The sequence below is a fragment of the Caretta caretta genome, chromosome 1 (assembly GCF_965140235.1).
Source record: "Caretta caretta isolate rCarCar2 chromosome 1, rCarCar1.hap1, whole genome shotgun sequence".
NCBI lineage: Eukaryota > Metazoa > Chordata > Testudines > Cheloniidae > Caretta > Caretta caretta.
The window spans coordinates 111373481-111399448 of record NC_134206.1 but is presented as its reverse complement, the minus strand read 5'-3'; the positions used below and the strand labels follow the sequence as shown (position 1 = coordinate 111399448).

Sequence of the window (25968 nt, the reverse complement as noted above, 5' to 3'; positions counted from 1 at the left end):
AACCCCCGCTCTGGAAGAGACCCAAAATTAACTTTTCTGATTCAACAAAAACTGCTAAATATTTTGGATTGGGTTCAACACAAACCACTTCCTCCACCCAATTTTTCAGAACTGCCACCGAACCAACAAATCAATTATTCACCCAACTCTAGCTCCTCTGCAACCTAAATTTCTATTATTGGATCAGAAACTAAGTGACCAATCCCCCAAGATTTTTACACACAATAGGACTCTTTCCATTTAAAATAATTTATGAAGTGCCACGAGAAGGAAAGCTGTAAGTTATATAAAACAGCTCCATCAGAAATAGCTTGTTTCTGCTACACTGAAGTCAGGCTAGGGCATGTAAACTTAAAAACACTAAAGCTTCATCTTCCTCAACATTCCAACAAATTAGCAAGGTTATATACCTGAAAAGAAGTATCTTTAAACTCCAGCTACTAAGGAAAACAAATAGCACTGTCAGTTCAGATTCAGCATTAGGTGTCTGATGCATAGCTGAATCATTTAAATATTTAAAGTCTTATTTTTAAAACTAGACAATTGATTGACGCTTACAGTTAGGAGACAGCTCATATTTCTCCACCCATTCAGGAGAGACAGGTTCCTCTTTAGAGCCACGATGAATAAAACAGAACTTCACATTCCGAGTTTTTTAAATAGAATGATGTTCTACAGAAACTCCACTTCCATGGTATTAATCCTACCAATATCAGTTTGATACATAGTTTCTAATTTACTTCACATTAAGAAACATCGCGATTTCATACCTCCCAACAGCCTAGGGTTCACAGGACTGTCCTGCTTTGACCCCCCAAATCCCATCATGGTTGAAGCAGATCATGTCCCACCGAGCTGGCTGGGCTCGGCTCCCTGCTTTGGGCGTTACAACTTGGCTCCTGATGCAGGGAGGCAGAGCCAAATACAAGGGAGTGCAACCTGATGCACAGGGTCACAGCAGCACTCATTCAAACTTGAGCAGTGCTGCAACTGTGTGCCAGAGGTCAGGTCGCAACACCCAGAGCAGGAAGCCAAGCCCAGCCAGCCTTCTGGGACAGGAGCCGCCACTACAGGATGAGCTCACAGACCTCCCAACCCCCAGCAGCAGGTCCTACCCCTGCTTTAGCCACTTGAAGTGTTGGGAAGTATACAGTTAAGGGCCTCATCACAGGAGGGAAGGATGTACTTTCTGAAGGGCTGAAACAGCCTGCTGCCATGCTACCTGGGGTAGTAATGTAAAATTGTACAAGCTAATCAAGGTCTTGCCTTGTCAATACTCGGAAAGAAAGTAAACCCAGGTTGCTAGAGGAAGTGGTCCTGGGATTTCAGTAAGTGGCATTCCTTCCCTTATAAGCCAGAGCATGCTGATATGAGGCACTTTATTGCTTGAACAGGTTTTACAGGACCACTTTTGGTCATTAAAAGGTTCCATGACACTTCTCAAGAAGAGAGGTGCTAGTCTTTGCATCTTGGAGGAGTTCTAATTTGGGCAACTACCTTCTGGCCTCTTAAGTTCTGAGTTCCCATTGTCAACGGGATATGGAATTCCCCTTATCTTCATTTCTGAAACTGCGACATACTGTTGCTATTAGTCTTCCCTTTAGAGATGTCTGCATTTCAATGAGGGTGGTGAAAGGATTAGTGAGATTTTTTAAATAATGATACATGTATGTTATTTATGGTATTCAAGATCATTTTGAATCCATATAAGATCAATATTAACAAAGTTATAATTTATTCATGTTTGTTTTGATATAGTTTATAAATGAGGCTTCAACAGGATCATATCCCCTGCAGATCAGCATAGGGGCTGCACCTGTGAGATTCCCTTCCCTTACATGTACTTCTAATTTTTGTTTTTTTTAAATGGAGCTCAGCTCTTTAGCTAAAGATGTAGCAGTTCATGTTTTTAGCTATGGAGGTCCCCAGTGTTTGAGGGCAGGAAGAGAGTCCTTAGGGAAGAGAAGGTGGTAGGCTGGAGCCTGGGGGGTAGTGTGGAAGAGAGTCAGCAGCTAATGGTGAAAGGGGAAGTAAATAGCAACCATCTGCGAAAGAGCGCAGCTGACCCAAGAAGGAAAAAGGGAGCAGTCATCCGGGGAGTGGGGAAAGCATGTGGTGTCATGAGTAGAACCCCACCACTTGTTTCCTCACTCACACTTAGCACTTACACAGCACTTTGAATGTTCAAAGAGCACACATGAACAATTACACAGTAAAAATGTATTTTGCGTTGCTTGACACTAGTGTTCTATTAAAAACAGAGTATTTTTGGTGTGGTTAAATAGTGGAAAGAGATTAATGGCAGGCATGGTGAAGAACCTTGTAGTGGGCTCAACTATACCAAGAGGGATATTTTTGCTAACTGAGGATTCTGATCATGGAACACCTGCTGAAGGCTCATTTTGAAAGCACTGTCAGCAGTTATGCTGAGCAGCACCAGCAGTAAACTTCAGCACACCGCTCAAGCAAGGAGGATATGAAGATTAAAAGGTAAATGTTAATGCTATAAGTGAATAGAAACTAAAATGAACCAGACAGTTACCCTTCCATTACAGACTCAGCAGCCAATGTGGAGACACTAAGCTTCAGTGCTATCATTTAAACAATCCCCATCAAATGCGAGTTTTAAATTCTTGTTAATTTGTTCTCACTGAGAGAAGAGCAGGAGAACTTGTTGAGACTATATGTTAAACACATAGCTTAATTCCTAGAGACAACTGTACCAGTAATAAAAATACATTCCAGGGCAGGCACTTGCAATGCATGTGATGAAAAAAAAAAAAAAAAAAAAAAGACAGTGCACAGATGCAGATTACCACCTGCTCTGCTCACACTAACTAGGGCTTCCTATTACCATGAGCACAAGGCATTTTTTAAAAAAAGTCTCCATCTGGTTCTTCATTAAAATAATAAATTGAGGCTTCGGCAAGGAATCATTCACAGCATGATCACGGTCACCTTTCGTACACGGAGATTACTCACTGATCATTCTTGCAAACAATTTGCTGAAGTGCCTATTGATAGCGGTGCACAAGCACAGCAGGACCCAACGCAGAACGTGAGACACTCACTGTTCCGGTATTTCCGGTGATGAAATAGTCACTTACATGTATGTTTTGATAGTGTCAGTAGCCAACTCGGTTTTTGGATTCTTCCAAATGCTTCTCTAAGGACCTCTAATCCAAACACCTAAAATCAGTATTAAAATCATTTTAGAAATGCTTGTCTATGTTTTACTATTTTTCTTTGCAATACCGAGCCCCAGATACTGGTGCCTTAGCTTCACCTTGTTTAAGTACTTCCATCTCCAGGCAGATGTGGGCTTTGCATCTTTGAGGCACTTTTTGATTCAGGGTTGCTCCTTTCCTTAGGATCTACAGTCTAGCTTAACTGCACTTGCAAGATACTCCACGTGTAACAGCACACCACACATCCTGGCAGAAGAAACCATGTCAGTTCTACTACTTCACCCATGTCCACCCAGCAGAACAAGCTGAAGCTCTTGAGTAATTCAGAACAAACTTAAAATGGGGTCATTCAAGTGGACATGTCCAAACACTAATCATCTCTAGTTTAAGGAAAGTCTCGAAGAAATAAGTACACATCAATTTAGAGATCAGAAACAAAAACTCCTTTATTGTTTTTCCCTGTACTGAGGAAATTCAGCATGGCTTCTACTCTCCCAAACACTTTTAAGATACTTTTTTGTTTTGTGTTAAGATAAAAGGGAAAAAAAAAAGATAGAAAATGAGGGGAAAAAAGGGAATTCTTTTCACAGAATTGCAGATGTGTCAGAACCACCTCAAGATTTCCAGTTTTCATATATACAGAGTCTAATCATCTTGGTTTGGATCATAATGTGCTTCAATGCTCTTTGGTTTTTATCCTGCTCTGAAGTGTCCCAACACTGATTTGATGGCACTTTTAGATGCCCTGTGCTGTTCCAAGTAATGGTAGTTACTGCCAATGTGAGGTGACAGCAGGAATTCTTGATTACTTCACAGACTATCATGAACTAAGTCACATATACATTATCGTGTATGGTAGCTACAGTATGTCGTCAGCAGCAGACAGACCTGTGCTCAAGACCTTCACAATGACCCACCATAGTGAGGCTGATGCATGGAAGACCCAGGTTTGAAGCAAAAAGAAACTGCATATCAAGAGATTAGAAATAATTCAGAAATAATTAATTCATTCTCCTTGAGCAGTTGGAGAAGAGGGAGCACTGATTGTGTGTATCTCAAAGTCGGTTATCTACATCAGTACTACAACTTCAGATTCCTCAGGACCTCCACCACAAAATTAAATTTAATAAAAGCTGGAACATTTCTGAATTAGACAATATTTTAAACAATTACTATTGTGTATATGTGCGCACACAGTGTATAATAAAATCATTTCTGAATGCTCATTTTTTAATTTTAGCTATTTCAGCTTATTCTAAATACGAGTGTCTTTATAATCACATATGACAGATATATTTCTGAAGAAGCAAGAGAAAACACGTTCACAAAAAAAGCATGATAGACTGAACATAAGATTCTCATTTAAGCACTTGCTAATGGAACAAAAATGGAACTCGACCCAAATGTGTCTAATTTAGTACTTTATCAAACAGGCCTCTGTGGATTGAATGGAATATTACACTTTTCTAACTGACTGACTGTAGTCAGATTTAAGACTCAAAGTTAATACAGTTTTCTGAATATTAAAGTCTAAAATGAGAATTAAGAGGAAAGAAAATTCTTAGTACCTCAGCTACTGATTTTGGAGAGACCTACTGTATTAAGAAAAAGTGATAAGAGCCCTATCAAAATGATAGGGGGTCGTTTTTACCAGGATTTTTTAAAAAATACATCTTCCTTTAAAACTTGAGGCAATTGCACAATTACATTAAAAATATGTTCAAAATGGTCTTTTCCAGCCTAATACCCTAACACTATTTCCCCATTAAATCCATCCTCCATCAACAGTCCTCCCCCTAAAAAAAACAATGGGAAAGCACATTCCTTGCAGCATACCCTGAGAGACAGCATCAGGCTTTGCGGGACCAGCTAGGGGAGCAAGTTCCAAAATTCCTTCTCCAGTTTCCTCAAGGAAACGGCTGGGTTGGGTGCCTAAGAGGATCTCAGCTGCAATGTATCATGTACCATCAAGGTGGCCACAGAAGCTGAACAAAACACTGTACATCAGTGACAGCATAGATAATTCCTGATCAGTTCCAATTTTCTGTTGGAATGATTTCTTGATAGAAAATGCACTTTCTGGAGGAAAATTTCAGTTTTACTTGAAAATTGTGATGTTTATTTGGAAAATCATTCCCAGCTCTGGGGATCCCCTGCTCTTTGGCAGGCCATCTGACAGGCTGCTGGGGAGCCCAGGCTTACAGGCTTGCTGGTTCCTGGACAGTCCGCCAGGAGGACTGTCTCAGAGTTGGGGGGTTTCCAGTACTTTCAGGCTCCCCTGCAGCCTGGGAGCCCTAGCACCATAGCCACCTAGTTCTCCACCTAGCAGTCTGCCTTAAACTTTTAATCTTACGTGGTTACAAAAACACATTGAGCCAAAGTGCAAAATTGCTATATTTTTTTCACTACAATTTGAGCTAATTTTCATACACTGCCCCAGTATGAACTTGTGCTGTATTCCATTTGGGGAAGCAGATGTGGGGTATTTACCTCACTGAAAGTTGATCACAGGATATGTTCCTGTACACTCACAAGCTTAGCAGTTTCAATCAATGGATGAAAACAACACTGCTGATCAATATATTTTGTGGTACTTGCGCTTCAGAGTGTGCCTATCTACAAAAACACCACTATAAACTGTCCAGCTGAATAGCAGATTCATTTATAAAGAGCAGCGTGGATGTGTGAAAGAAGAGATAAACATTTACTAAGCAGTTACTAAGTAACTTAGTCATTCCTTAGCATTTACTTGCTATAGTTAGTACGACAAGCTTTTCTGGCATTTCTGAGCCTGTGAAAATCCAAGTAAAATATAAATACATGAGCTCTACCTGACCCATCTGAATGTATTTGTAAAGTACTGCCCATGTTTAACAGTTATAGGTTAAAGAAATAGAGGCAGATACAGGATCCCTAGTCTAGCTTCTCTAATGAAGCACCTAAGGATTCCCGATGTAAGAGAATTCCCAGGGGCTGAAGTAACCAACCACGCTGGCTCTATCTCACATACTCCAAGTTTTTCCTGTTCTTCAGCACAGATGGCATGTTGGAGATGGGCTGGCACATTAGGCACGGCAGGATTTATCTTTTCTCCCCCTTCCCTTGAGTTCCAAGATGAGCACCTGCTCAGTGTCTGATCTGATCTGGCATATGGCCTTTTATGAAACTTTACAGTGTACCTTCCATAGAATTGATTTTTTATTGTATGGAATTCAGCCATAAACTCCACACTTCTGAGCAAGGATTCCAAGTTACTTTTGTTGAAGGCTGACTGTGAAAAGCAAATTAACGGGGAAAATTTTTTCTCAGTTCTCTCTGACTCTTCTCTTCACCCAGGATCGGAAAGATGCAAAGTTTTCCTTCCACATGTAATAGGAAGAAAGTTGAAATTACATTTGATTATTCCAAGCATGTGTGTGTGAGAGAAACCTAAAGAGCAAAGCTTGAAAACAAACCAATAGCAGATTATTATTATATTATTATTATTCCAGCTGTAGATGTCTAGCTGCTGTGGAGACATACCCTAAGTTTCAAAGGCTCCTGGCTCTCTGCACAGAACAGAACACCCAAGACACTGCACTGGGACCGTGCTTTGAAGAGGAAATGCTCCCAGAAGATCATGTAGGTTGCTCAAGCCAGTTCAAATTTTAAAAAGTGTCAGAGAGCAAAAGATGACAACTTCAACATCCCAAAGGCCCATTTCAGAGCTCCCTGAAAAACTCATTTAAAAAGAGACATTATCCAGGAGTCCCCTTCTTTCCAGATAAGATTACATGATGAGAGGCAGAACCTTTAATAGATCAAATGCAGTAAAGAGGTGTAACAGCAAACTTTAGATTTGAACTTCCTCAGTTGTTAAGGGGTGTTCAGATTTGGGATTTTGTCTGAGCTATATTTGTAATTAAATATGATTATTAGACTCACTGGATCATCAAAAGGCATATTTGCTCCCTAGGGACTAGTTCCCTGCCAGATGTCAAGCTCCAATGGCCTCCCAGCTCAGGTATAAGAGATTCAAAAAAGGACATAAACATTTATTTACGACAGCAGACGTATTTGTTTTCTATTCTCTTTCCTTACTAAAATGGCTAAACCATTTTAACTCATTAAAACAAACACACCACCACTCATGTTCTTGGGTTGAGAAAAAACATGCAAAAGCAGTGTTATGATGAATACCAAGCAACTGACATGAAACATGTGCAACCTAAACTACAGGTGTTTGGCCTGCAAAACTGTGAAAATAATGTAAAAATCCATTCAAAATAGGATACAGAAAATTCAGTTATCTAGGTCCATCTGCCTTAATTACCTTAAAGATTAACAAAATCCATATGACAACTGCAACAAAAATTGAAGGGTCTGGTATAGGCCTGGGATAAAAAGACAAAACAAATGAAGATTTGATATTTCCAAAAAGCAAGGAAAGAGAAAAATATTCAAATGCCACAATCAGGTAACTTCGGAAAGTATTTCTGAAAGAAAGCTTGTAAACAGATTGCTTTCTGAAGCCTGTTCATGACTCTCTGGGGTTGTGTCCTCACATTAAGAACTCATGGCTTAGCAGGATGCAGCCCCTCCCGGAGGGATGGCAGATCCCACATAGCTACAGGAGGAGGGCTCTGACCATGGCCAGGCCACCCCACACTCCACTGAATCTCTCCCTCTAAGACAGAGAAATGGCTCCGTTTTCTTTTCTTCCTTTACGAGAAGGGCCTTAGTTCACTCTAAATGCTGAGCTATAGCAGAAGTGGATGATTCAGCCTCCACTCTGCTCCCAAACATGTGACCTTCCTGTGTTCTGTGGCATGTATCAGTAACTGGAACATACCTATTTTTATTCCAAATTAGCCCTTGCCATTGGCTTTGCCCTTACCTACAGTTTGTAGGGCTTTATACTGATTTCAAATACTCAGGAATGTAGCCTCTCTCCTGGCCTAGATCCCCACCATTGGGGAGAAAACCTGCAGAATGATCCCTTCACATGGTCCCATTAGGGGGCCCTCCTCCATAGCCAGTTATCTGCCTGGCTCCCCTGGGAGATGCAGGAGGCACCAACTGTAATCCCAGGCAGCCTGCCTCTTGGTCCTATCGAAGGGGCTGATAATGGCCCCCATTATTGTAGTATCTGAGCACTTCACAATCTTTATTGTTGTCCTCACAACATCCCCCCTGAAATACTGAACTATTACTGCTCTATTTTACAGAGTGGGGACTGAGGAACAGAGACTTACCCAAAGCCACACAAGAAAGCTGCAGAGAATTACACCCCACTTTCCTGAGTCCCAGCAATAGTGCCCTATCCTCCAGACAATCCTCCTCTGTTTGCCCCGATCATTCTGCCCGCTCCACTGGAGCCTTGGTACCAGGGCTGCCCCCACCAGGGAAGCTCAGCAGGGAAAATAACATGGCCCCACCTCTGTATTTTACTTTCCGGAGAATCCTCATGAGGTGAAAGAGGACAGTGTCTCTCTCCGCTCCTTTCCCCAGTCCTGCCCCAGCCTGCTAGTCTTCATTCTCTCCCTTTCATGGACCCGATAGCTCCTCTCATGGGGTCTGGAGGAGGGGGGTAACAGTGCCATGAAGACAGCTGACCCTTCCATCTGTCTCTGGAATGACCCCTATCATACATGCATCCCAGGGAGGGATGATCTGGGCCACAATGAACAGGATCACAATATGTAGCTACATATCTGAGATCAGAACTGAGCCCTGGAAGTTGCTAGTCAAAGCTGCCTCCTAATGTGTTTACATGTTGTCCAACTTTAATCAAACCTTACTGAAAGAGGGAGCTCAGTGATGATATGCAGAAACTCTCACCATTGTTTAGCACTTAACTCAGACCTATACATTTAAATTCTACACCACTGTCACTGCTAGGCTGGATAGCTACAGTTCATAAAATGATCTTATTCTACCTAGAATATTCACTGATCCTACAAGATAAAATATATTCTAAATATACAGCATGTTCTTAAATATAGACACCTCCCCCCAACACACACAAACACTAAAAGTTTCATCTAATGATTAACCCTCCCAGCCTTCTAATCTTTCTAGCCTTACCTTTAATTATTCCTTTCTTCATTCATATGCAGCATGCCTTGTAGCATGCTCCTCCATACCAAGTGCAGTAATAGGAACAGCTACTGATGAACACAGAGTGCAGTAAAGGCTCACACACAGATAATTTAATTAATTATTCTAAACAGAAAAGCCACTCCTTACGCATACCAGTTTCATTTAAATATGATGTTTGAAAAGCAGCAACATTGGAATGTAAAATGCCATCCCAGCAAGTTACAGTCCTTCCTCTGGTATTCCTCACCAACAATCATGCATACCAAATAATAGAAAACAGAACTGGAAATGTGAATTGAGGAAGGAGAATAAGGAAGTAATTTTTGGATGTCACTATTGCCACAAAACATGCTTTTCAGTTTTGAATGGACTGCAGCTGCACTATTTATAGGAAGTAATATCTCAATGTTTCATTTCCCTCCCAAGTGAAACAAGATTTCTGTGGAAATCTTTAATTAAGGAATTTAAAAAATAATTTACTTTTGTTTGTGCCTCCAATGCTAACAGTGTTAGAATGACAAATGCGCCCTGAAAAAGCAACGGTCTTCCCCATGCTCCTCTTCTTGCACAGGGCTTCTCACGGAGGTCAGTACAAAAATAAATATTTGTCAGAGTGAGAATTACAGCTCAAGCAGTGTAGTCTAAGTAGAGCAGAGTAGTTCTCCACGATAGCACCCTCTTCCCACTAGCTGTAACAGTGGTTCTAATTTTTATAATGATTTACTAATGTACAGTACCTCTAACAAAACTGGTTTCTTGCAACAACTGCAAAGCAATATAGTTGATAAGTGTGATATACTGTGTAATACATCTAAGAATAGAAGGATACATTGCAGATTTACATATACATAACCCCCTCCCCACCCGACAGTATATATAATATTGCAAATGCTGAAAACATAAGAGTTCAATTTCTTGTGCCCTTACACTTTACCCCACCTCACATGTTCCTCAATAGGATAGTGTTATTTGCCAGAGTTACCAGGTAACACGCAATTTCAGTGCAATTAAGTCACTAGGAAAAAGCGGAAAACAAATATAAAGCTGGACACACCTGTGCTTTTCTTCAGAAGGAGCCACAGTTCTGCAATATCCTTGTACAGCAAAGAGATCAGACTTAAGGTCATATTGCCACAAATCAATTTAGTGAAAAGCAGTTCCATAGACAGTGACCTATTTATCTGTAAGCCTGCCTTCAGAACACAAAGCAAGCAGAAAATTCCATCTTTCAGTCAAAGCCAAGCTCTGCAGGATACAATACCTTTCCTCAAATTACATGCAAAGCAAGTGTGCCTTTCAACATGATCAGAGGTCTGGCAAAGGGTTAGCTGTTTACTGAATATTTATCAGTTTCAGTCTTATTGTATAAAGAACTGGCATGTATTACACTCAGTTTATTTACTTAGAGTGTGAACACATTCACTGTTCAAATACTGTCAGAACAAGAATGTGTTAAAAAATTAATTAAAGCTCTCAATGTTGCATGTCACAAACCTTCCTTTAGGAGCCCTACATTTAACAAATGGTAACCTCTCAAGTAAAACTATCTTTTTTTCCTCCCAACACAATGAAATATATTGTCCAACAGACAGCTGTCTTCCCCAAAGACCGTTCTGATTAGCAAATCCCTTGGAATTTAACTGGGCATTTCATATTTAGTAGGGAAATCTCACCCTTGCATCTTCGACTGAAATAGATCAGAATATTTTGCCTCGTAGAAAATCCATAAAGCATCTGTTCCTTATGAAGATGTATAAATCCACCAAATGTGCTACAGACAGCTCCCTTCTCTAAAAAAGAACCCTATTTTACTTACAAAGTCACATTGGTGAAAACCTACATCAGGCTTTCAAAAAAAAAAAAGGCAATCTTTAGAAAATCCATTATGACCAACTATTTTTGTACGACCTTTCACACACTAATATTTAGCAGTCTTGCTTTACTTGATCCTTTAAAGTAATTGCTGAAGGATAGATTATCTGTTAATTAATGGTCTCAAGATTATTTAGCAGCAATCCAGACTCACTAATATGAAGAGTATGAAGATAAATGAGAATGGCAGCAGCAGCAATTAGATGTCCTCTATGAAAATTCCTGGGTTCCCTCCCCCTTAGTTGTTATAAGAGCTCTTTTCCAACAAGAGAGGCCAAGAAAATAGAACAGCAGCAATAAAGAGATTTGATTGATGCTTATATCTGTTCACAACAATCCATTTACATGGGGAAAAAGTTCAGTTCTATATTCAGCAATCCAGGCTATCAACCAATTTTATACACGCAGAACCAGCGGAAAACAAGTGACCAATGGAGTGCATGGAATATTTTAACTGCTTACCTGCAAAAGTTTTACTAGTCTGCCTTCCACACATCCATCCTCAGTGAGACAGAAATGCCTATAATCTCAAACCCACTTAACATTTTGTCAAGCCTGACCTTAAAAACCTCAAAGGAAGGAGATTCCACCACCTCCCTAGGTAACCCATTCCAGTGCTTCACCACCCTCCTAGTGAAAAAGTTTTTCCTAATATCCAACCTAAACCTCCCCCACTGCAACTTGAGACCATTACTCCTTGTTCTGTCATCTGCTACCACTGAGAACAGTCTAGATCCATCCTCTTTGGAACCCCTTTCAGGTAGTTGAAAGCAGCTATCAAATCCCCCTCACTCTTCTCTTCTGTAGACTAAATAATCCCAATTCCCTCAGCCTCTCCTCATAAATCATGTGCTCCAGCCCCCTAATAATTTTTGTTGCCCTCTGTTGGACTCTTTCCAATTTTTCCACATCCTTCTTGTAGTGTGGGGCCCAAAACTGGACACACTCCTCCAGATGAGGCCTCACCAATGCCGAATAGAGGGGAATGATCACGTCCCTCAATCTGCTAGCAATGCTTCTACTTATACAGCCCGAAATGACATTAGCCTTCTTGGCAACAAGGGCACACTGTTGACTCATATCCAGCTTCTCATCCACTGTAACCCCAGGTCATTTTCTGCAGAACTGCTGCCTAGCCACCTGGTTCCTAGTCTGTAGCAGTGCATGGGATTCTTCCGTCCTAAGTACAAGATTAAGTGCACTTCCCTCGATCTGTTGGCAATGCCCCTACTTATACAGCCCAAAATGCCATTGGCCTTAAATATAAATATCAAACAAGCTGCTACAGTACACTGCATTAAAATACAGCTTGAGAGTGCAACTAAACCACAACTAAAGAAATTCAGCTATTTCATTCTTAGCATTCACTATTATGCTTCCAGGATCTGTAAGGAATCACAAATGTGGCTGGATCCTAAAGAATTCTTTGAAAAATTAGAGTTGGACTAAAAAACCGGCCACCCTATAGAAAATATTTTAACTGCTCCAGATCTTACATATAACTCTTTGAACTTCCATAGTGCCTTCCATCTGAAAAACTCAAAGCATCTGTCATAAATATAAAGGGAAGGGTAAACACCTTTAAATCCCTCCTGGCCAGAGGAAAAACCCTTTCACCTGTAAAGGGTTAAGAAGCTAGGATAACCTCGCTGGCACCTGACTCAAAATGACCAATGAGGAGACAAGATACTTTGAAGGCTGGGGGGGAAGGGGGGAGAAACAAAGGTTCTCTCTGTCTGTGTGATGCTTTTGCCAGGACCAGAGCAGGAATGGAGGTCAGAACTCCTGTAAAGGGCTAATAAGCAACCTAGTTAGATATGCGTTAGATTCTGTTTTGTTTAAATGGCTGATAAAATAAGTTGTGCTGAATGGAATGTATATTCCTGTTTTTGTGTCTTTTTGTAACTTAAAGTTTTGCCTAGAGGGATTCTCTATGTTTTGAATCTGATAACCCTGTAAGGTATTTACCATCCTGAGTTTACAGAGGTGATTCTTTTATACTTTTTGCCTCCATAGCTCTCCTGTGGGCAGCCTCTAGGGCTTTTTCTGCCTCTTTCACTGCCTCCAGTCTGGTTAACTCCAATTTGTGTTGTGCCTGGGTTTCTGTCATGTTAACCTCTGTTTTTAACTAACTTTACACCTGAGAGTTAGAAATAAAAACAAAACAAAAAAACTTGGCTTGTCAAATATATATATATAGGTTGTGCTGTAATCGGATACCTATGTTCTCTGATAGTGATTGTCAGCCTACAGAAAAATCCTTAAAAAAAACTAAACAAAAAACTAACACCTTTGTCTCCAGGCAAATAGACAGAAAACCCCTCTAGTTGCTCTTAGCTAAAACAACAACTTCAGGTCCGTGAAGACTTGTGAATTTCCCTGCAGGAGGTTAACTACCCTTCTCAGGTTCATTTTTACAAGCTGTACTCTCAAAGTTCTGTTGTCTTTCCCTTACCAACCTCTACTTCCACAAGGAATGAGATGTTAAATTCCTGAGAGACTACAAGTCCTACCCAAAGCGTCTAGAGATGAGAGTAGACCTGCCATCCCCTGCGTTCTCAAGAGATTAACTACCCAGCTGTTCTGCTCTGCAGGCTCAGCTACCCAGTCTTCCCTCTCGCTGGCTGGGCCTGGGGTCACAGCCCCACTGAGCCCTGTCCCTGGTAGCTCCATCCTTGCCGTGGACTCACTTCCCAGCAGCACCTCTGGACAAGGCAAACCTGGTTGGCAGCCATCCTGCCCTGCCTGTGGGTCCCTCCCATTCAGCTGGGGTCTTATCTCCCTCCTTGCTCAGCGCTGCCCTTGCTGTTCCAGTGGGGGCAGGCAACGAGCTCTTTGCTCTCCTTATAGCATCAGAGCCAGCGTGAGCCCCCTTTCCGGTGTGCAGGGGGGCAGGGAACGTCTCTTTGTCCCACCCAGCCCCAGGGGTCTGGTTACAGACAGGCAGGTAGCCTAAGCCTAGCAGCTCCTCCCCCCTGCCAGCCAGGTCATCTGCATTTTCACTGACCATTTCCCTCTCTGCCGATTGGTTCCCTGGCTTCAAGTTCAAATCCTCAGCCATTAGAGGAGCAGGGCCTGGATCCTGTCACAAAGAGACACCATCACCCCCCAACAGGACTTCACAGCTGATATTCTGGAGAACCCCAACAACCAGCCAGCCCGACGCCTCCTGTGTCTGCACAGGGATCTGGGCCATAGGCAGGGCGATGGGCTTCATCCCTGGGACCTTCACGCAGGTCACACAGCCCTTCAGCATCTGGTGGGGCTACACCATCCAGGTCCTGACAACAGTTTTCTCTGTCCCAGGATCTCGCCACCCCAGGAATGTCTCCCCATTGACCATCACCTTCCACTCCCACTGGGGGTCCGAGGGGCCTGACCCCAGGAAACTCCACACAGACATATAGGTTGGGGTCAGGAGTGGGAGCCTGTCCACCATCCCACCCATCTGGCTGACTGAGTCTATGGCCTTGGGACCCAGCAAGGGAGGTAGATACTGGGGCTTTTCCGCAGGATCCCTCTCGTTCAAATCTCCAGCCTGCTCAAAGGTAGTGAGGTGGGTATCCACATCCCCCTCCTCCTTAACCAGGGGCAGCAATTTAGTATCGAGGTTCCCTGCGGAACTGGCACCCCGGGGTCTATCTCCACTCACCTCTGGGAGGTCCCCTATGCCTCTCTGCTCCACCATCGCCAGTTCATGCTGCTGCTGCTTCTGCAGCTCTTTCTTGGACTCTCGCTGTCTCTCACAGCCCTCTTGCTCACTTGGACTCAGCTCCAATCCCGTCCGTCTCTGATCCCCTGATGGGGAACCCGATCATGAAGACCCCTGTCTGGTTGGGGACAGGAATCTTGGGGATGCCTGGCTACCACTCCAGCTGCTCCCAGATCCTCTTGTAACCTCATTTGTGTCAGGAATCTGCTCCTTAGAGAGATCATCCTCCTCCAGCTGCATGATTACCTGTGCCTTGGTGAACGTTCCAATGCGCAACCCTCTCTTTTTTGCACAGGGTTACCATGTCCTTCTTAAGGAGATGATGATAGGCCATCACTCCACTGTTCCCAAGTTGTTGTGGACTCACAGGCCTGTGTGCTCTCAGCTCCCCACAGTTTCCAGGGAGAACCCCTAGTGTGCCAGCCTTCTCGAGGTCACCCCCTCTTTGCCAGGGTCGAGCTGCAGACTCGACCGCTCACTACAATCCCCAGAACAGCGACTTACAAACATTAGTGAATTAATTTTCACATCACACCTGTGAAATCGTTAAATACTACCTCAATTTTACAAATGTGGAAGCTGAACCAATGAGATTGAAGTGAGTTGTTCTATGTCACACAATACATCTACAACAAAGTCAGGAACAGAACCCAGATCTCTTGACTCTCAGTCCTCTGCCTCAACCATAAGACCCTACTCCCATGGGCGGTGAGTATCAGAGGCTTGGGGCGGGACAGTCTCCCCTAACAGCCAGGCATGGTCCCAGCCACTCTCCTCCCCCAGACCCTCCCAGCTTCCTGCCCTGTGTCTCCTCCTGTACAGGGGCCCCGGCTCAGGCTCAAGCCATGCCGTGCCCCTCCCCCCAAGGCACTCTGGGGCTGAGGGGACTGGGGCCATGCCGCCCTCCCTCCCAGCGCTCCAGCTTCTAGCCTGGGGTGGGGGCTGGTGGCCATAGTGGGGGGGGCTCTGAGCTCCAGCAGGGGGCACAGAAGGGGTGGGGCTGGGGGGCTAGCCTCCCCCAGCCAACGGTTTATGCGCCGCCCATACCCATTCCCTCTTGAAGTTTAACAGATTGGCACACAGATTATCACCCGATACCACCTGGAAGGCATGTAGAGAGGAGTCTGTACATTGGATCAAGACCTTGAATTCCAATCCTCAGACAGCAGTTGTAATTAAAATTACCTTATTTATAGTTTTTGCAGTACAAAATGGTCCCAGGCAGAGCTACTCCTCTTCCCTATTAGAGCATTATCAACACAGTATTTTGTAAATCAGAAATTCTATTACTCTTAAAATATATGCATGGGCGCATGCTGCTGTTTCTTTCTTATTTAGCAGCACAAAGTCACTCAGATGCAACAGCTAGTGTGAACTCAGCACTATATTTGGCTGATTAGACAATTACTAACAGCTATGAGAGTCAACAGTCTAACCTAGTGATCCCCAAACTGTGGGGTACGCACCCCCTAAGGAGGCACAGGGGAATGTTCAGGAGGGCATGGCAGGGCCTGGGCCAGCCCTCACAAAGGGTGGTGCGATAGCCCCATTGGGGTCAGGAATCTGCTCCTTAGAGCGGTCATCCTCCTCCAGCTGCACGATTAACTGTGCTTTGGTGAACTTTCCAATGCTCAACCCTCTCTTTTTGCACAGTGTTACAATGTCCTTCTTAAGGAGATAATGATAGGCCATCACTCCGCTGTTCCCAAGTTGTTGTGGACTCAGGCCTGTGTGCTCTCAGCTCCCCACGGTCTCCAGGGAGAACCCCTAGTGTGCCAGCCTTCCCGAGGTCACCACCTCTTTGCCAGGGTCGAGCTGCAGACTTCTCCACACCAGGACCGCTCGCTGCAATCCCCAGGAGAACCCTGTTACTGCAAAAGTCCTTCTCTCTCCAAGGGCCAAGTCGCAGGCTCCTCCGCCCCGAGACTGCTCACCGCAGTCCCTAGGGGGACCCCACTACTGCACAGTCCTTCTCACTGGTCACACACTCCCAGGGGTTAACCACCCCCCGAAACCACTCCTCTCTGAGCCTTCAGCACGCCTGGTCCTCGTCAATCCCCCTTCGTTTTACTGCTCCCCCGTCACTTACTGCAGGAAGTACCATCCACAGGGTGCAGTACATCCCACCTCTGCCACCAGTTGTCACTGAGTCCCTGGGTGATGCTCTGGAACTGCTCCCTACGAAATCAGTCAGGACTCTGGGGAAGTCTCCTTTCTGTGAGCAGACTGTCTTCAGGACACACAGCTCACACAACTTCCACCTTCCTGGGTCTGACCTCGGAGCATTCAGCATCCTCTGCCCCTCTGTGTGCTTCCCACAGTGAGTCTGCCCAGGCAGGGTCCTGGGGAAGCCAGAAGGTCCTGCACCCCAACTCCGCAGTCAGATGTGACTCTCAGCCAACCAGTAAAACAGAGGTTTATTAGACGACAGGAACATGGTCTAAAACAGAGTTTGCTGGTGCAGAGAACAGGACCCCTCAGCAGAGTCCATTCTGGGGGGGGCAGTGAGCCAGACAACCACGTCTGCACTTCACTCCTCGTCCCCAGCCAGTCCCAAACTGAAACTCTCTTCCGCCTCTCCTCCTCTGGGCTTTGTCCCTTTCCCAGGCCAGGAGGTCACCTGATTCCTTTGTTCTCCAACCCTTTAGCTCTCACCTTGCGGGGAGGGAAAAAGGGCCCAGGCCATCAGTTGCCAGGAAACAGGGTGTTGGCCATTCTCTGTGTCCAGACCCCTGCACACACTTGCCCTCTATGGCTCTGCAACAATCATATACCCTTATCCCACCACCTAGATACTTAAGAACTGCATAGGGGAAACTGAGGCACCCCCACAATATTCAGAGGAAACATTAAGAACAGTCCTGCTTCGTCACATCTCTCCCCCCTTCGAGACCGAACTGAGACAGGTTACTTTAGCCGGTGACCTGGGGAAGTTCGAAGCCACCAATGTCCCATGGATGCCCCAGCATCTCTCCCGTTCCTTGGTGGGAGTTACACCAGGCCCTTCCAGTTTCACGCCCTCCCTTAGGTCGGGGGTGGTTGATGGCACTTACTTGCTGCATATGGGTATGTTTATGCAGCCCGTGCCCTTTTGCCACCCCAAAAGCCCCAGGGGTCAAACTGGGATCGGGTCTTCTCCCAGCGCTCAATTGGGGCTCTCTTGGCTAAGAGCCCCCATCTTGACCTGGGCCACATAATGTTCACTTACAGAACTAGCATGGAGACAGTCCTTTCTCAATAACCTTGTCTCCTCAACAAGCTGGCCAAACACAGCCACTTGGTAATAGGACTGTTTAACTTTCTTAACAGCTTTCACTTCATCCGAGACCTTCTCAAAGCTATCCACACTGGATCTTTCAACAAGGAAGTCAGTGGATCCATACACAACAGAAAATTTCTGGCTCCCAGCCGGGGGCCCCGCTCCAGCCCTGCCCCCTGCCTCAGCTCTGTTCCCAGCCCTGCTCCCAGATTTGGCCCCCGGCAGCTGCTCCACTCCTGGTCCCAGGCCTACCCCACCCAGCTGCAGCCCCAGCCTTCGTCTCTTTACCCTGTCCACACACTCCCCACGCAGAGCCATGGTCCTACTTCTGGCCCCATCTCCCATGGGTGGGCACAAACAGATGGAAGTAAGGGGGGGCGCAATGTGAAAAGTTTGGGGACCATTGGTCTAACCTGCTGCACAGCATGCTGAAAATTGAGTCCTCATAAAATATATTTAACTACACAGAAGTGATGACATTCCTTTTAGATTACGTGGAGGAAAGACACGGACTGCCTTTAATGGCATCTGTGGAAAAACAGCAGAAGTAAAGTGAAAGAGGGGGCTAAACCACTGTCACAAAAACAGAAATATGTATCTTGTCAACAAACAAACATTTATAAATACACAATAACCTGACACTTTGGCATAGTTGAATCTGCATCTGTCTCTCTCTGGGTCTCTTTTTTTTTTAAAAACCAACTTGCATGGTGTTGATTACCTTGACCGTAAAACTAAAAGCAAAGATGAAGTGTAAACGTTTGTGTAGATTAAAACTGCTTTTTTATGAATCCTTTCAGATTGTGAGAAAGGCAGACACAAACCTCATCACAGACAAGGATTTCAGAGCACAGGGATTCCCATGCAGAGGAGGTTGTAGAGCTAACCAATATCTCAGGTGAAAGCAGAATATCAGTATGATGGTAATTAGGTTCCTTGTAAATTTCAGAATCTTTAGTTCTGTAGAAGTCTTCAGTTACATGTAAAATTGTTGTGGGAGGGAGACAGCCAAGAGCAAGAGATAAGGGGGCACTAAGAGAAGCAGTTACCTTTGAAAATGTTATTTTTGACTTGGCTTCCTATTGTGTGCTTCAGGGAAAAAAAAAAGATCAGATTGATACAAAACCTAGTAAGAAAAGGAGGACTTGTGGCACCTTAGAGACTAACAAATTTTATGCTCAAATAAATTTGTTAGTCTCTAAGGTGCCACAAGTACTCTTTCTTTTTGCGGATACAGGCTAACACGGCTGCTACTCTGAAACAAAACCTAATGCAGATTGATGCAAAACCCAGATAAAGCTCACCCTTACACCTCGGCATGTCCTGAAAGTGAAGGGTTCAAAGTTCATCACAGTCACTCTACTGAAGAAAGGGAAAAGGGGTTAAATAAAGATGTGTCGACTGTCAAGGGAGGGAGAAGGTTTTGCGGTTTTGTTATTTTTAAAGTAGTCCAACAAGAAGCCCAAACAAGTTGTGATGCTGGCAGACCAGGTTCTAGTTTATGCCAAGGCCCCGAGGTCTCAACTGAACACTGACAAACACATAGCTGGAACTAGTCAGACTCACTTGTAATATTAATGTTGTTAAAATAGGTATTAAATACAAAAATCAGTTTCATGTTTAGACTTGATGAAATGCTTGTAAGTTGCTGCATGCATTAACCTCACTTATATTACCTCCATGTTATAAGGAAATATGTGAATGTTTGCTCTGTAACTGTAAATCACCAGACAGGAGAGAAGCGTTTTCCAACAGGAGATATCATCTCTTGCCTAGCAAAAGACAGACATCTACAGCTACATCAATACCAGATGAACCATTGTGGAACATCAGAAGACAAAAAAGACTTCGTGGATTTCTTCCCTCTCCCCTTCCTCCCACCATGAAGAGGAGACTTGCAACTGAATTCGTAACTGGAAGCAGGAGGGAGAAAGGAATAAAAAGCCCTAACAAGGAGGAACTGCATCTTTTTTGCTTCTTGGGCTCTGAGACAAGGATTACTAAGCATAAGCAAAAGATCCCCACTGCTTGCCCTGGGTGAGCCCTAAAGGATGCATAAAGCTTGCTTAGTATAAAAGCTTCTATTACCTTTTGAAACTTAATACTAACTCATACCGGTATGTGTACGTTTACCTGATTTAACCTTGTAAATAACTCTTAGTTCCTTGTGTTAGTTAATAAATCTTTAGATTATTACAGGATTGGCTGCAAGCATTGTCTTTGGTGTGAGATCTGAGATGCAATTGACCTGGGGTAAGTAACTGTTTTTTGGGGACTGGGAGTAACCTGAATATCCTGTTTTTTGGTGTAAAGGACCATCAATCACAAACGTAAGCTTGCCTAGGTGACAAGACAGATCAGAGTGCCCAAGGGGACAGTCTGTGACTCTATGGTTAGGCTGCTACAGTGCCTGAAGAATTTACTCTTGATACTAGGTTGGTGAAATTTAAGTATAGAACTATCAGCCAATTTCAGGTTTCTGCCCTGCTCTATAACCATGTGCGCTGAGATTGGTACTCATGCTCTTGACACACTGAAGGAGCGCTTGACAGAGGTAACCAACCCCAGGGGTCAAGGTCAGCCATGAAAATACTAATTTATGGCCCGATCCTACAAAAAATGACTTGCTTAACAGCATTCAGGTGAGTGGTCTCATTGAAGACAACGAGACTATTCATGTGAGTAAAGTTAAGCATGTTTGTTTGCAAAATGAGGGCCTTAATATTTATGAAACTTTAATATTAAAATGTTACAATTAAAGATGTGTTTCCTCCCACAATGGGTACACAGAAGAAAGTGTCTGTTAAAAGAGCAATTAACCTAAAAAATAAAATAATAATAACCACCAGTTTAATTTCCTGATTTGACATGACATATCATCTCTCCACAGAGTCATTTATAGAACACATTGGAGGAAGTATACTGTATTCTTGGCAGACTGTATAAAAATCAGCAAAATACATTCCGGCACACCTCCCTGACAATGAATGTCTCAGGAGGAGATATAATAGGGTTGATTCTTAAAGTGACGAAAAGATTTAGTGTGCCACCTCTTGCAAACTGTAATTGAATGCAATGGTTGATTTAAAAAGACAAAATTAATAGGGGTTTTAAAACATTTGAAACCTTCTGTGATGGTATTTAAAAGAATGAAAACTAGAAAAAGGTATTTATTCTTTTTCATACCACCAAACAATAATTTGCATTTATTTTATATGGTTTACAAGGGATCCCAAAGCACTTTAAGAAAATCAGTTTTTACTTTCATGTTCCTTTTAATACAAGTCCACTGTTCAAATAATTATTTGCCAACCTGTATCAGCTGTTTGCCAGACCTTGACACAGCAATAGCAATTTTCAAACTGGGCTGTTTAAAGCTAAACATCTAAATAAAGTCCTTCACTGCACTGACGTTTGAAAGTGTTGATTGTTGTACCTAGTTTTAATTCAGTCAGAAATTTTGATAAAACTATGAGGGGGAAAAACCTCAAAAGAGTAGTGTTATCATGTGAAGATTGAACAATGGTGCTGATATTATCAATACTTATTTCACCACTTCAAAATATGAAGATCACTGTTAAAATAGTATGGTGAATCCTGAAATAATCTAGACCCCACTAATGAGACAGGCTACCATTGCAGAGGAAGCTACTAAGCAATCACATTTTGACTGTTAATTGATAGTTTGCTGGATAAAAACCAAGAAGTCCTTGCAAATGATTATAGCAGCAAAAAAGGTGTTTCTCAAGAAAAGGCACAAACTCTATCATTGCTAGCAGATAACTAAAGAATGAGGCAAGACACTATTTTAGGGACTGGACTTCCCTGTTCCAGGTTCACAGAAGAAGAAAGCCACCCTCAGGGATTACACTGCACCACTTCCTCTCCCCCACAAAATAAAGCACAAGCAGTCTCTAGCTTTTATGATATAAAAGGTATAGTTGGTTCAAGATTCATTAAGTACATTTCCAAATCCAGTTCTAGTTTTTAGATAAGAAATGCTTAAAATTAAAAGCAAGAGAGAGTCAAAGGATCCTGTTTATGTCCCCCACTGAACAGGTTAAGTATTTAAGCCTAGAACTATATATAATTAGGCCTAGATCTACCTCTGTTTGCTGCAGGATTTTCACTGTGGGTTTTTCCACAAAGAGCTCTCAGAGCTCTCAAGAGCTCTCTTCATTCCAAATTTATCATGCAACATTTGGTCATATGACATGTTATCAGGTGACATTTGGTCACAGTTATTTTATCCCAGCAGCCAAATTGATAACCTGCCTTTATCACTTCTAACTTAATTTGGTCCATATATTGTACTACTCGGAATTATGTTTCATGGTTACGAATAACAGCATAAGGAAATGTTTACTACCAAAGTTGGCCATTGAAACTCCACTGGAAGAAATCACATGAGAAGACTCCTAGGGCTATGCTGAAATTATCAGTAGTGATGTGTGAAGCTTAATAGGTTCACAGGTTCAGTATGATTAAGCATACAAAAGCTGAGTTGGTTATCTGAATCTTCACTTATTTTTGAATATTTTGATTCAAGCCCAAACTCCTTTGAGATCATCATTAAGCGAATATTCTTCCTCCACTTGTACACTCAACATCCTTCTGGCATGCATCTCTCGCCCAAGGATAAAGGATGCCAGTCTTGCAGGGTTATATGGGTCATTTAACATGAAGGAGCAGGAGAAGAAGTGATAGCAGGAACTGGATACTTTCATGAGAGGGAGGCAGTCTGGATGGCAGCAGGGTCACCAAATGTCTTAGGTGGGAGCCAGAAGTTCAAATAAAGTGGAGACAGATGGGATCCTTTATTACAGTGGCAAAAGGCTGGGAGCCACTGAAAGGGACCAGAAAAAGATTTGGCTTTGATATGCATCTGCAGTAGAAAGAAAGTTGAATGGAAACTGAAATGGGAGAGAGAAAGGTCTTAGGTCAGAACGGTAACAGGAGAGAACCTAAGACCGAAAGAACAGTTGACATGTTTTGTTTTTGTAAGAGGGTTAATAAAGCCGTGTTGATTTCAAAAATATTTATGTACGTATTTGACATGTACAACAGTAAAAAACACAGACCTGTTAAAATAGAGGAAGTGCAGGTCCTCTCTCTCTACCCACCCTCCCCCACACTTCAATGAATCAAATCAATCAGAAACAAACCTTTGACTAATGGAGCCTTCCTTGGGATGCAAGATTACACCCTTCACAGTGTTTACAGAATAACTATGTAGTCAGGGGGTAAAAGGACCTGAAAAATCAGCCCATTAACTTCTCTGCCTCAGGTACCTGGCCATCTGTAAGATGGGGATCATGGGCCAAATTCTGAGTCTGTTAGTGGGTAGTGGGTGCCGCCAGAGCTCTCCAGCCTTACTAGGCTCCCTGTCCATGATATGCTAGTCACATCCAGAACAGGGAACTTCCTTTCAGCTGTGGAGCTGTTCTGAGGCCACTCACCCCTGTACCCAGAGTCCAAGATTCCCCACCACAGTCACTGCTATGTTGTCAACATTAATCACAAAACTCATGATATCTGGAGTTTTTCTTAAATGCTCCATCTCCTGCTGAATCTCAGAAATTAAAAAAAAAGATTATGTTTCTAGCTCTCAGTTGCGTAGAAAAGCTTGAAAAAAAACATGAGCAATAAAGGCTCAAAAACCAGCAGGCAAATAAAAAGAACCCCACATTTCTTTCTCCTAAGCCAATCGCCATAACGTTAGGGCCTGACTCACGCTTTGGAACCTTAGAGGCTGGCAGAACCACACACCTAACCAGTCCAGCAGTAGACAAGGCTAAAAAGGGCATCACAAGCCCCACGTAACCCCCAAAACTCACCATGCACCAGCTAACATTTTCAAAAGCCAGGTCTGAATTCGTCTCATTGACCTGCCCTCCCTCTCCAGGGCTTCAGTAGGTTCCACAGTCCCCAAACGAGGGAGAGGGAGCCCAGAATCAGCGAAAGGCCAGTGGAGGGCTCATTTGGAGCAGTATTGCCAGGGAGCAAGAAGTGGAGGAGGGAGTGGCAAATGAGCACAGATAATTCTGTCCTCCAGAAGATTTTAGGACGACTCTCTTCAGATTCTGAGGCCAAAGCTCAGGTTTCTTCCTTGGAAGAAAAATCCCAGTATAACAAATTAATTAAAATCCTAGTCCCAAATGTTTTTTTCTGCTTTTGAAACACAATTCGCATTTCAGTTATTACATGTATTTAGTATAAGGAGAAACCAAACTGATGCTGCTTATGGCAGCTAAAAAATCAGCTACAATACTTACCCCTCTTCTTCTTTATAGACACCATCTTTGTAAAGAACCACTTTAGTAAGCTATAAAATCCTGCAAGTATAGGTTGCTGCATACAATTTAAAAAAATAAAAAACCTGCAGAGAGTTTGGATTGTTTATGGACATTATAACAAAGACACACAGCAGCTGTCACTGTGTCCCATGCCTATTCTCCGTGAAGCAAACAGGAAGCATATACCTTTACCTGATTGAAAAAGCAGCCAGTCCACGAAATGTAATTACCCTAAAACAATGGTCATTTTTCTTTCTTTTCCTGTGGTGTTTCCTGGCCAGTCCAAGGTAAAAGCATGGAGATTAAAAGCTTTCTCCACTGAAGCACAAGCTATCACTTACCACTTTAAGAACTGCTATTTGCACGGTTACACTGTTTACTTTTACACTAGGTGTGACAGAATGGGTGGGACTCTTGCTCTGATTCAGACAGCAGAACCACCTCAGCTGAGGAGCAGTCTAGTTAGTCAAAAGCTTTAATTTCACAACCCTACATTCCAGCTGTCATAAATATAAAGGGAAGGGTAAACCCCTTTGAAATCCCTCCTGGCCAGGGGAAAGCTCCTCTCATCTGTAAAGGGTTAAGAAGCTAAAGGTAACCTCGCTGGCACCTGACCAAAATGACCAATGAGGAGACAAGATACTTTCAAAAGCTGGGAGGAGGGAGAGAAACAAAGGGTCTGTGTCTGTCTGTATGCTGGGTCTTTGCCGAGGATAGACCAGGAATGGAGTCTTAGAACTTTTAGTAAGTAATCTAGCTAGGTATGTGTTAGATTATGATTTCTTTAAATGGCTGAGAAAAGAATTGTGCTGAATAGAATTACTATTTCTGTCTGTGTATCTTTTTTGTAACTTAAGGTTTTGCCTAGAGGGGTTCTCTATGTTTTTTTAATCTAATTACCCTGTAAGATATCTACCATCCTGATTTTACAGGGGGGATTTCTTTATTTCTATTTACTTCTATTTTTATTAAAAGTCTTCTTGTAAGAAAACTGAATGCTTTTTCATTGTTCTCAGATCCAAGGGTTTGGGTCTGTGGTCACCTATGCAAATTGGTGAGGCTTTTTATCCAACATTTCCCAGGAAAGGGGGGGTGCAAGTGTTGGGAGGATTGTTCATTGTTCTTAAGATCCAAGGGTCTGGGTCTGTAGTCACCTAGGCAAATTGGTGAGGCTTTTTACCAAACCTTGTCCAGGAAGTGGGGTGCAAGGTTTTGGGAAGTATTTTGGGGGGAAGGACGCGTCTAAACAGCTCTTTCCCAGTAACCAGTATTAGTTTGGTGGTGGTAGCGGCCAGTCCAAGGACAACGGGTGGAATATTTTGTACCTTGGGGAAGTTTTGACCTAAGCTGGTAAAGATAAGCTTAGGAGGTTTTTCATGCAGGTCCCCACATCTGTACCCTAGAGTTCAGAGTGGGGGAGGAACCTTGACACCAGCATATGCATCAAAATCCTTATAGTTCAGCTTGTCCAGCTAAGCAGTAATTAGTATAACATACTACCAATAGGGAAAAAAAATCAAAGTGCAAATCTGTTGGGATGGTGGAGGAAGGAAATAAGAT

General features: G+C 43.1%; 1 protein-coding gene across 16 annotated transcripts in view; it reads right to left on the bottom strand.

Annotated features, from left to right (window-relative positions):
* The window catches only part of MCF2L (MCF.2 cell line derived transforming sequence like), a 262290-nt gene that overhangs the window by 123729 nt on the left and 112593 nt on the right, over positions 1-25968 (bottom strand). The window contains exon 1 of one of the 16 annotated variants that reach the window (XM_048855572.2): positions 10943-10963. The exons of 13 other annotated variants lie outside the window; for them this stretch is intronic. Coding sequence is in view for 2 of the 3 variants with exons in the window: in XM_048855543.2 (XP_048711500.2) it covers positions 10324-10432 (109 nt within the window). In the remaining variant the exon portion in view is untranslated. Of the gene's footprint in view, positions 1-9254; positions 9358-10323; positions 10462-10942; positions 10964-25968 lie in introns of those variants that run through there. 2 more of the 16 variants (XM_048855543.2, XM_048855589.2) reach the window with 2 other exon arrangements.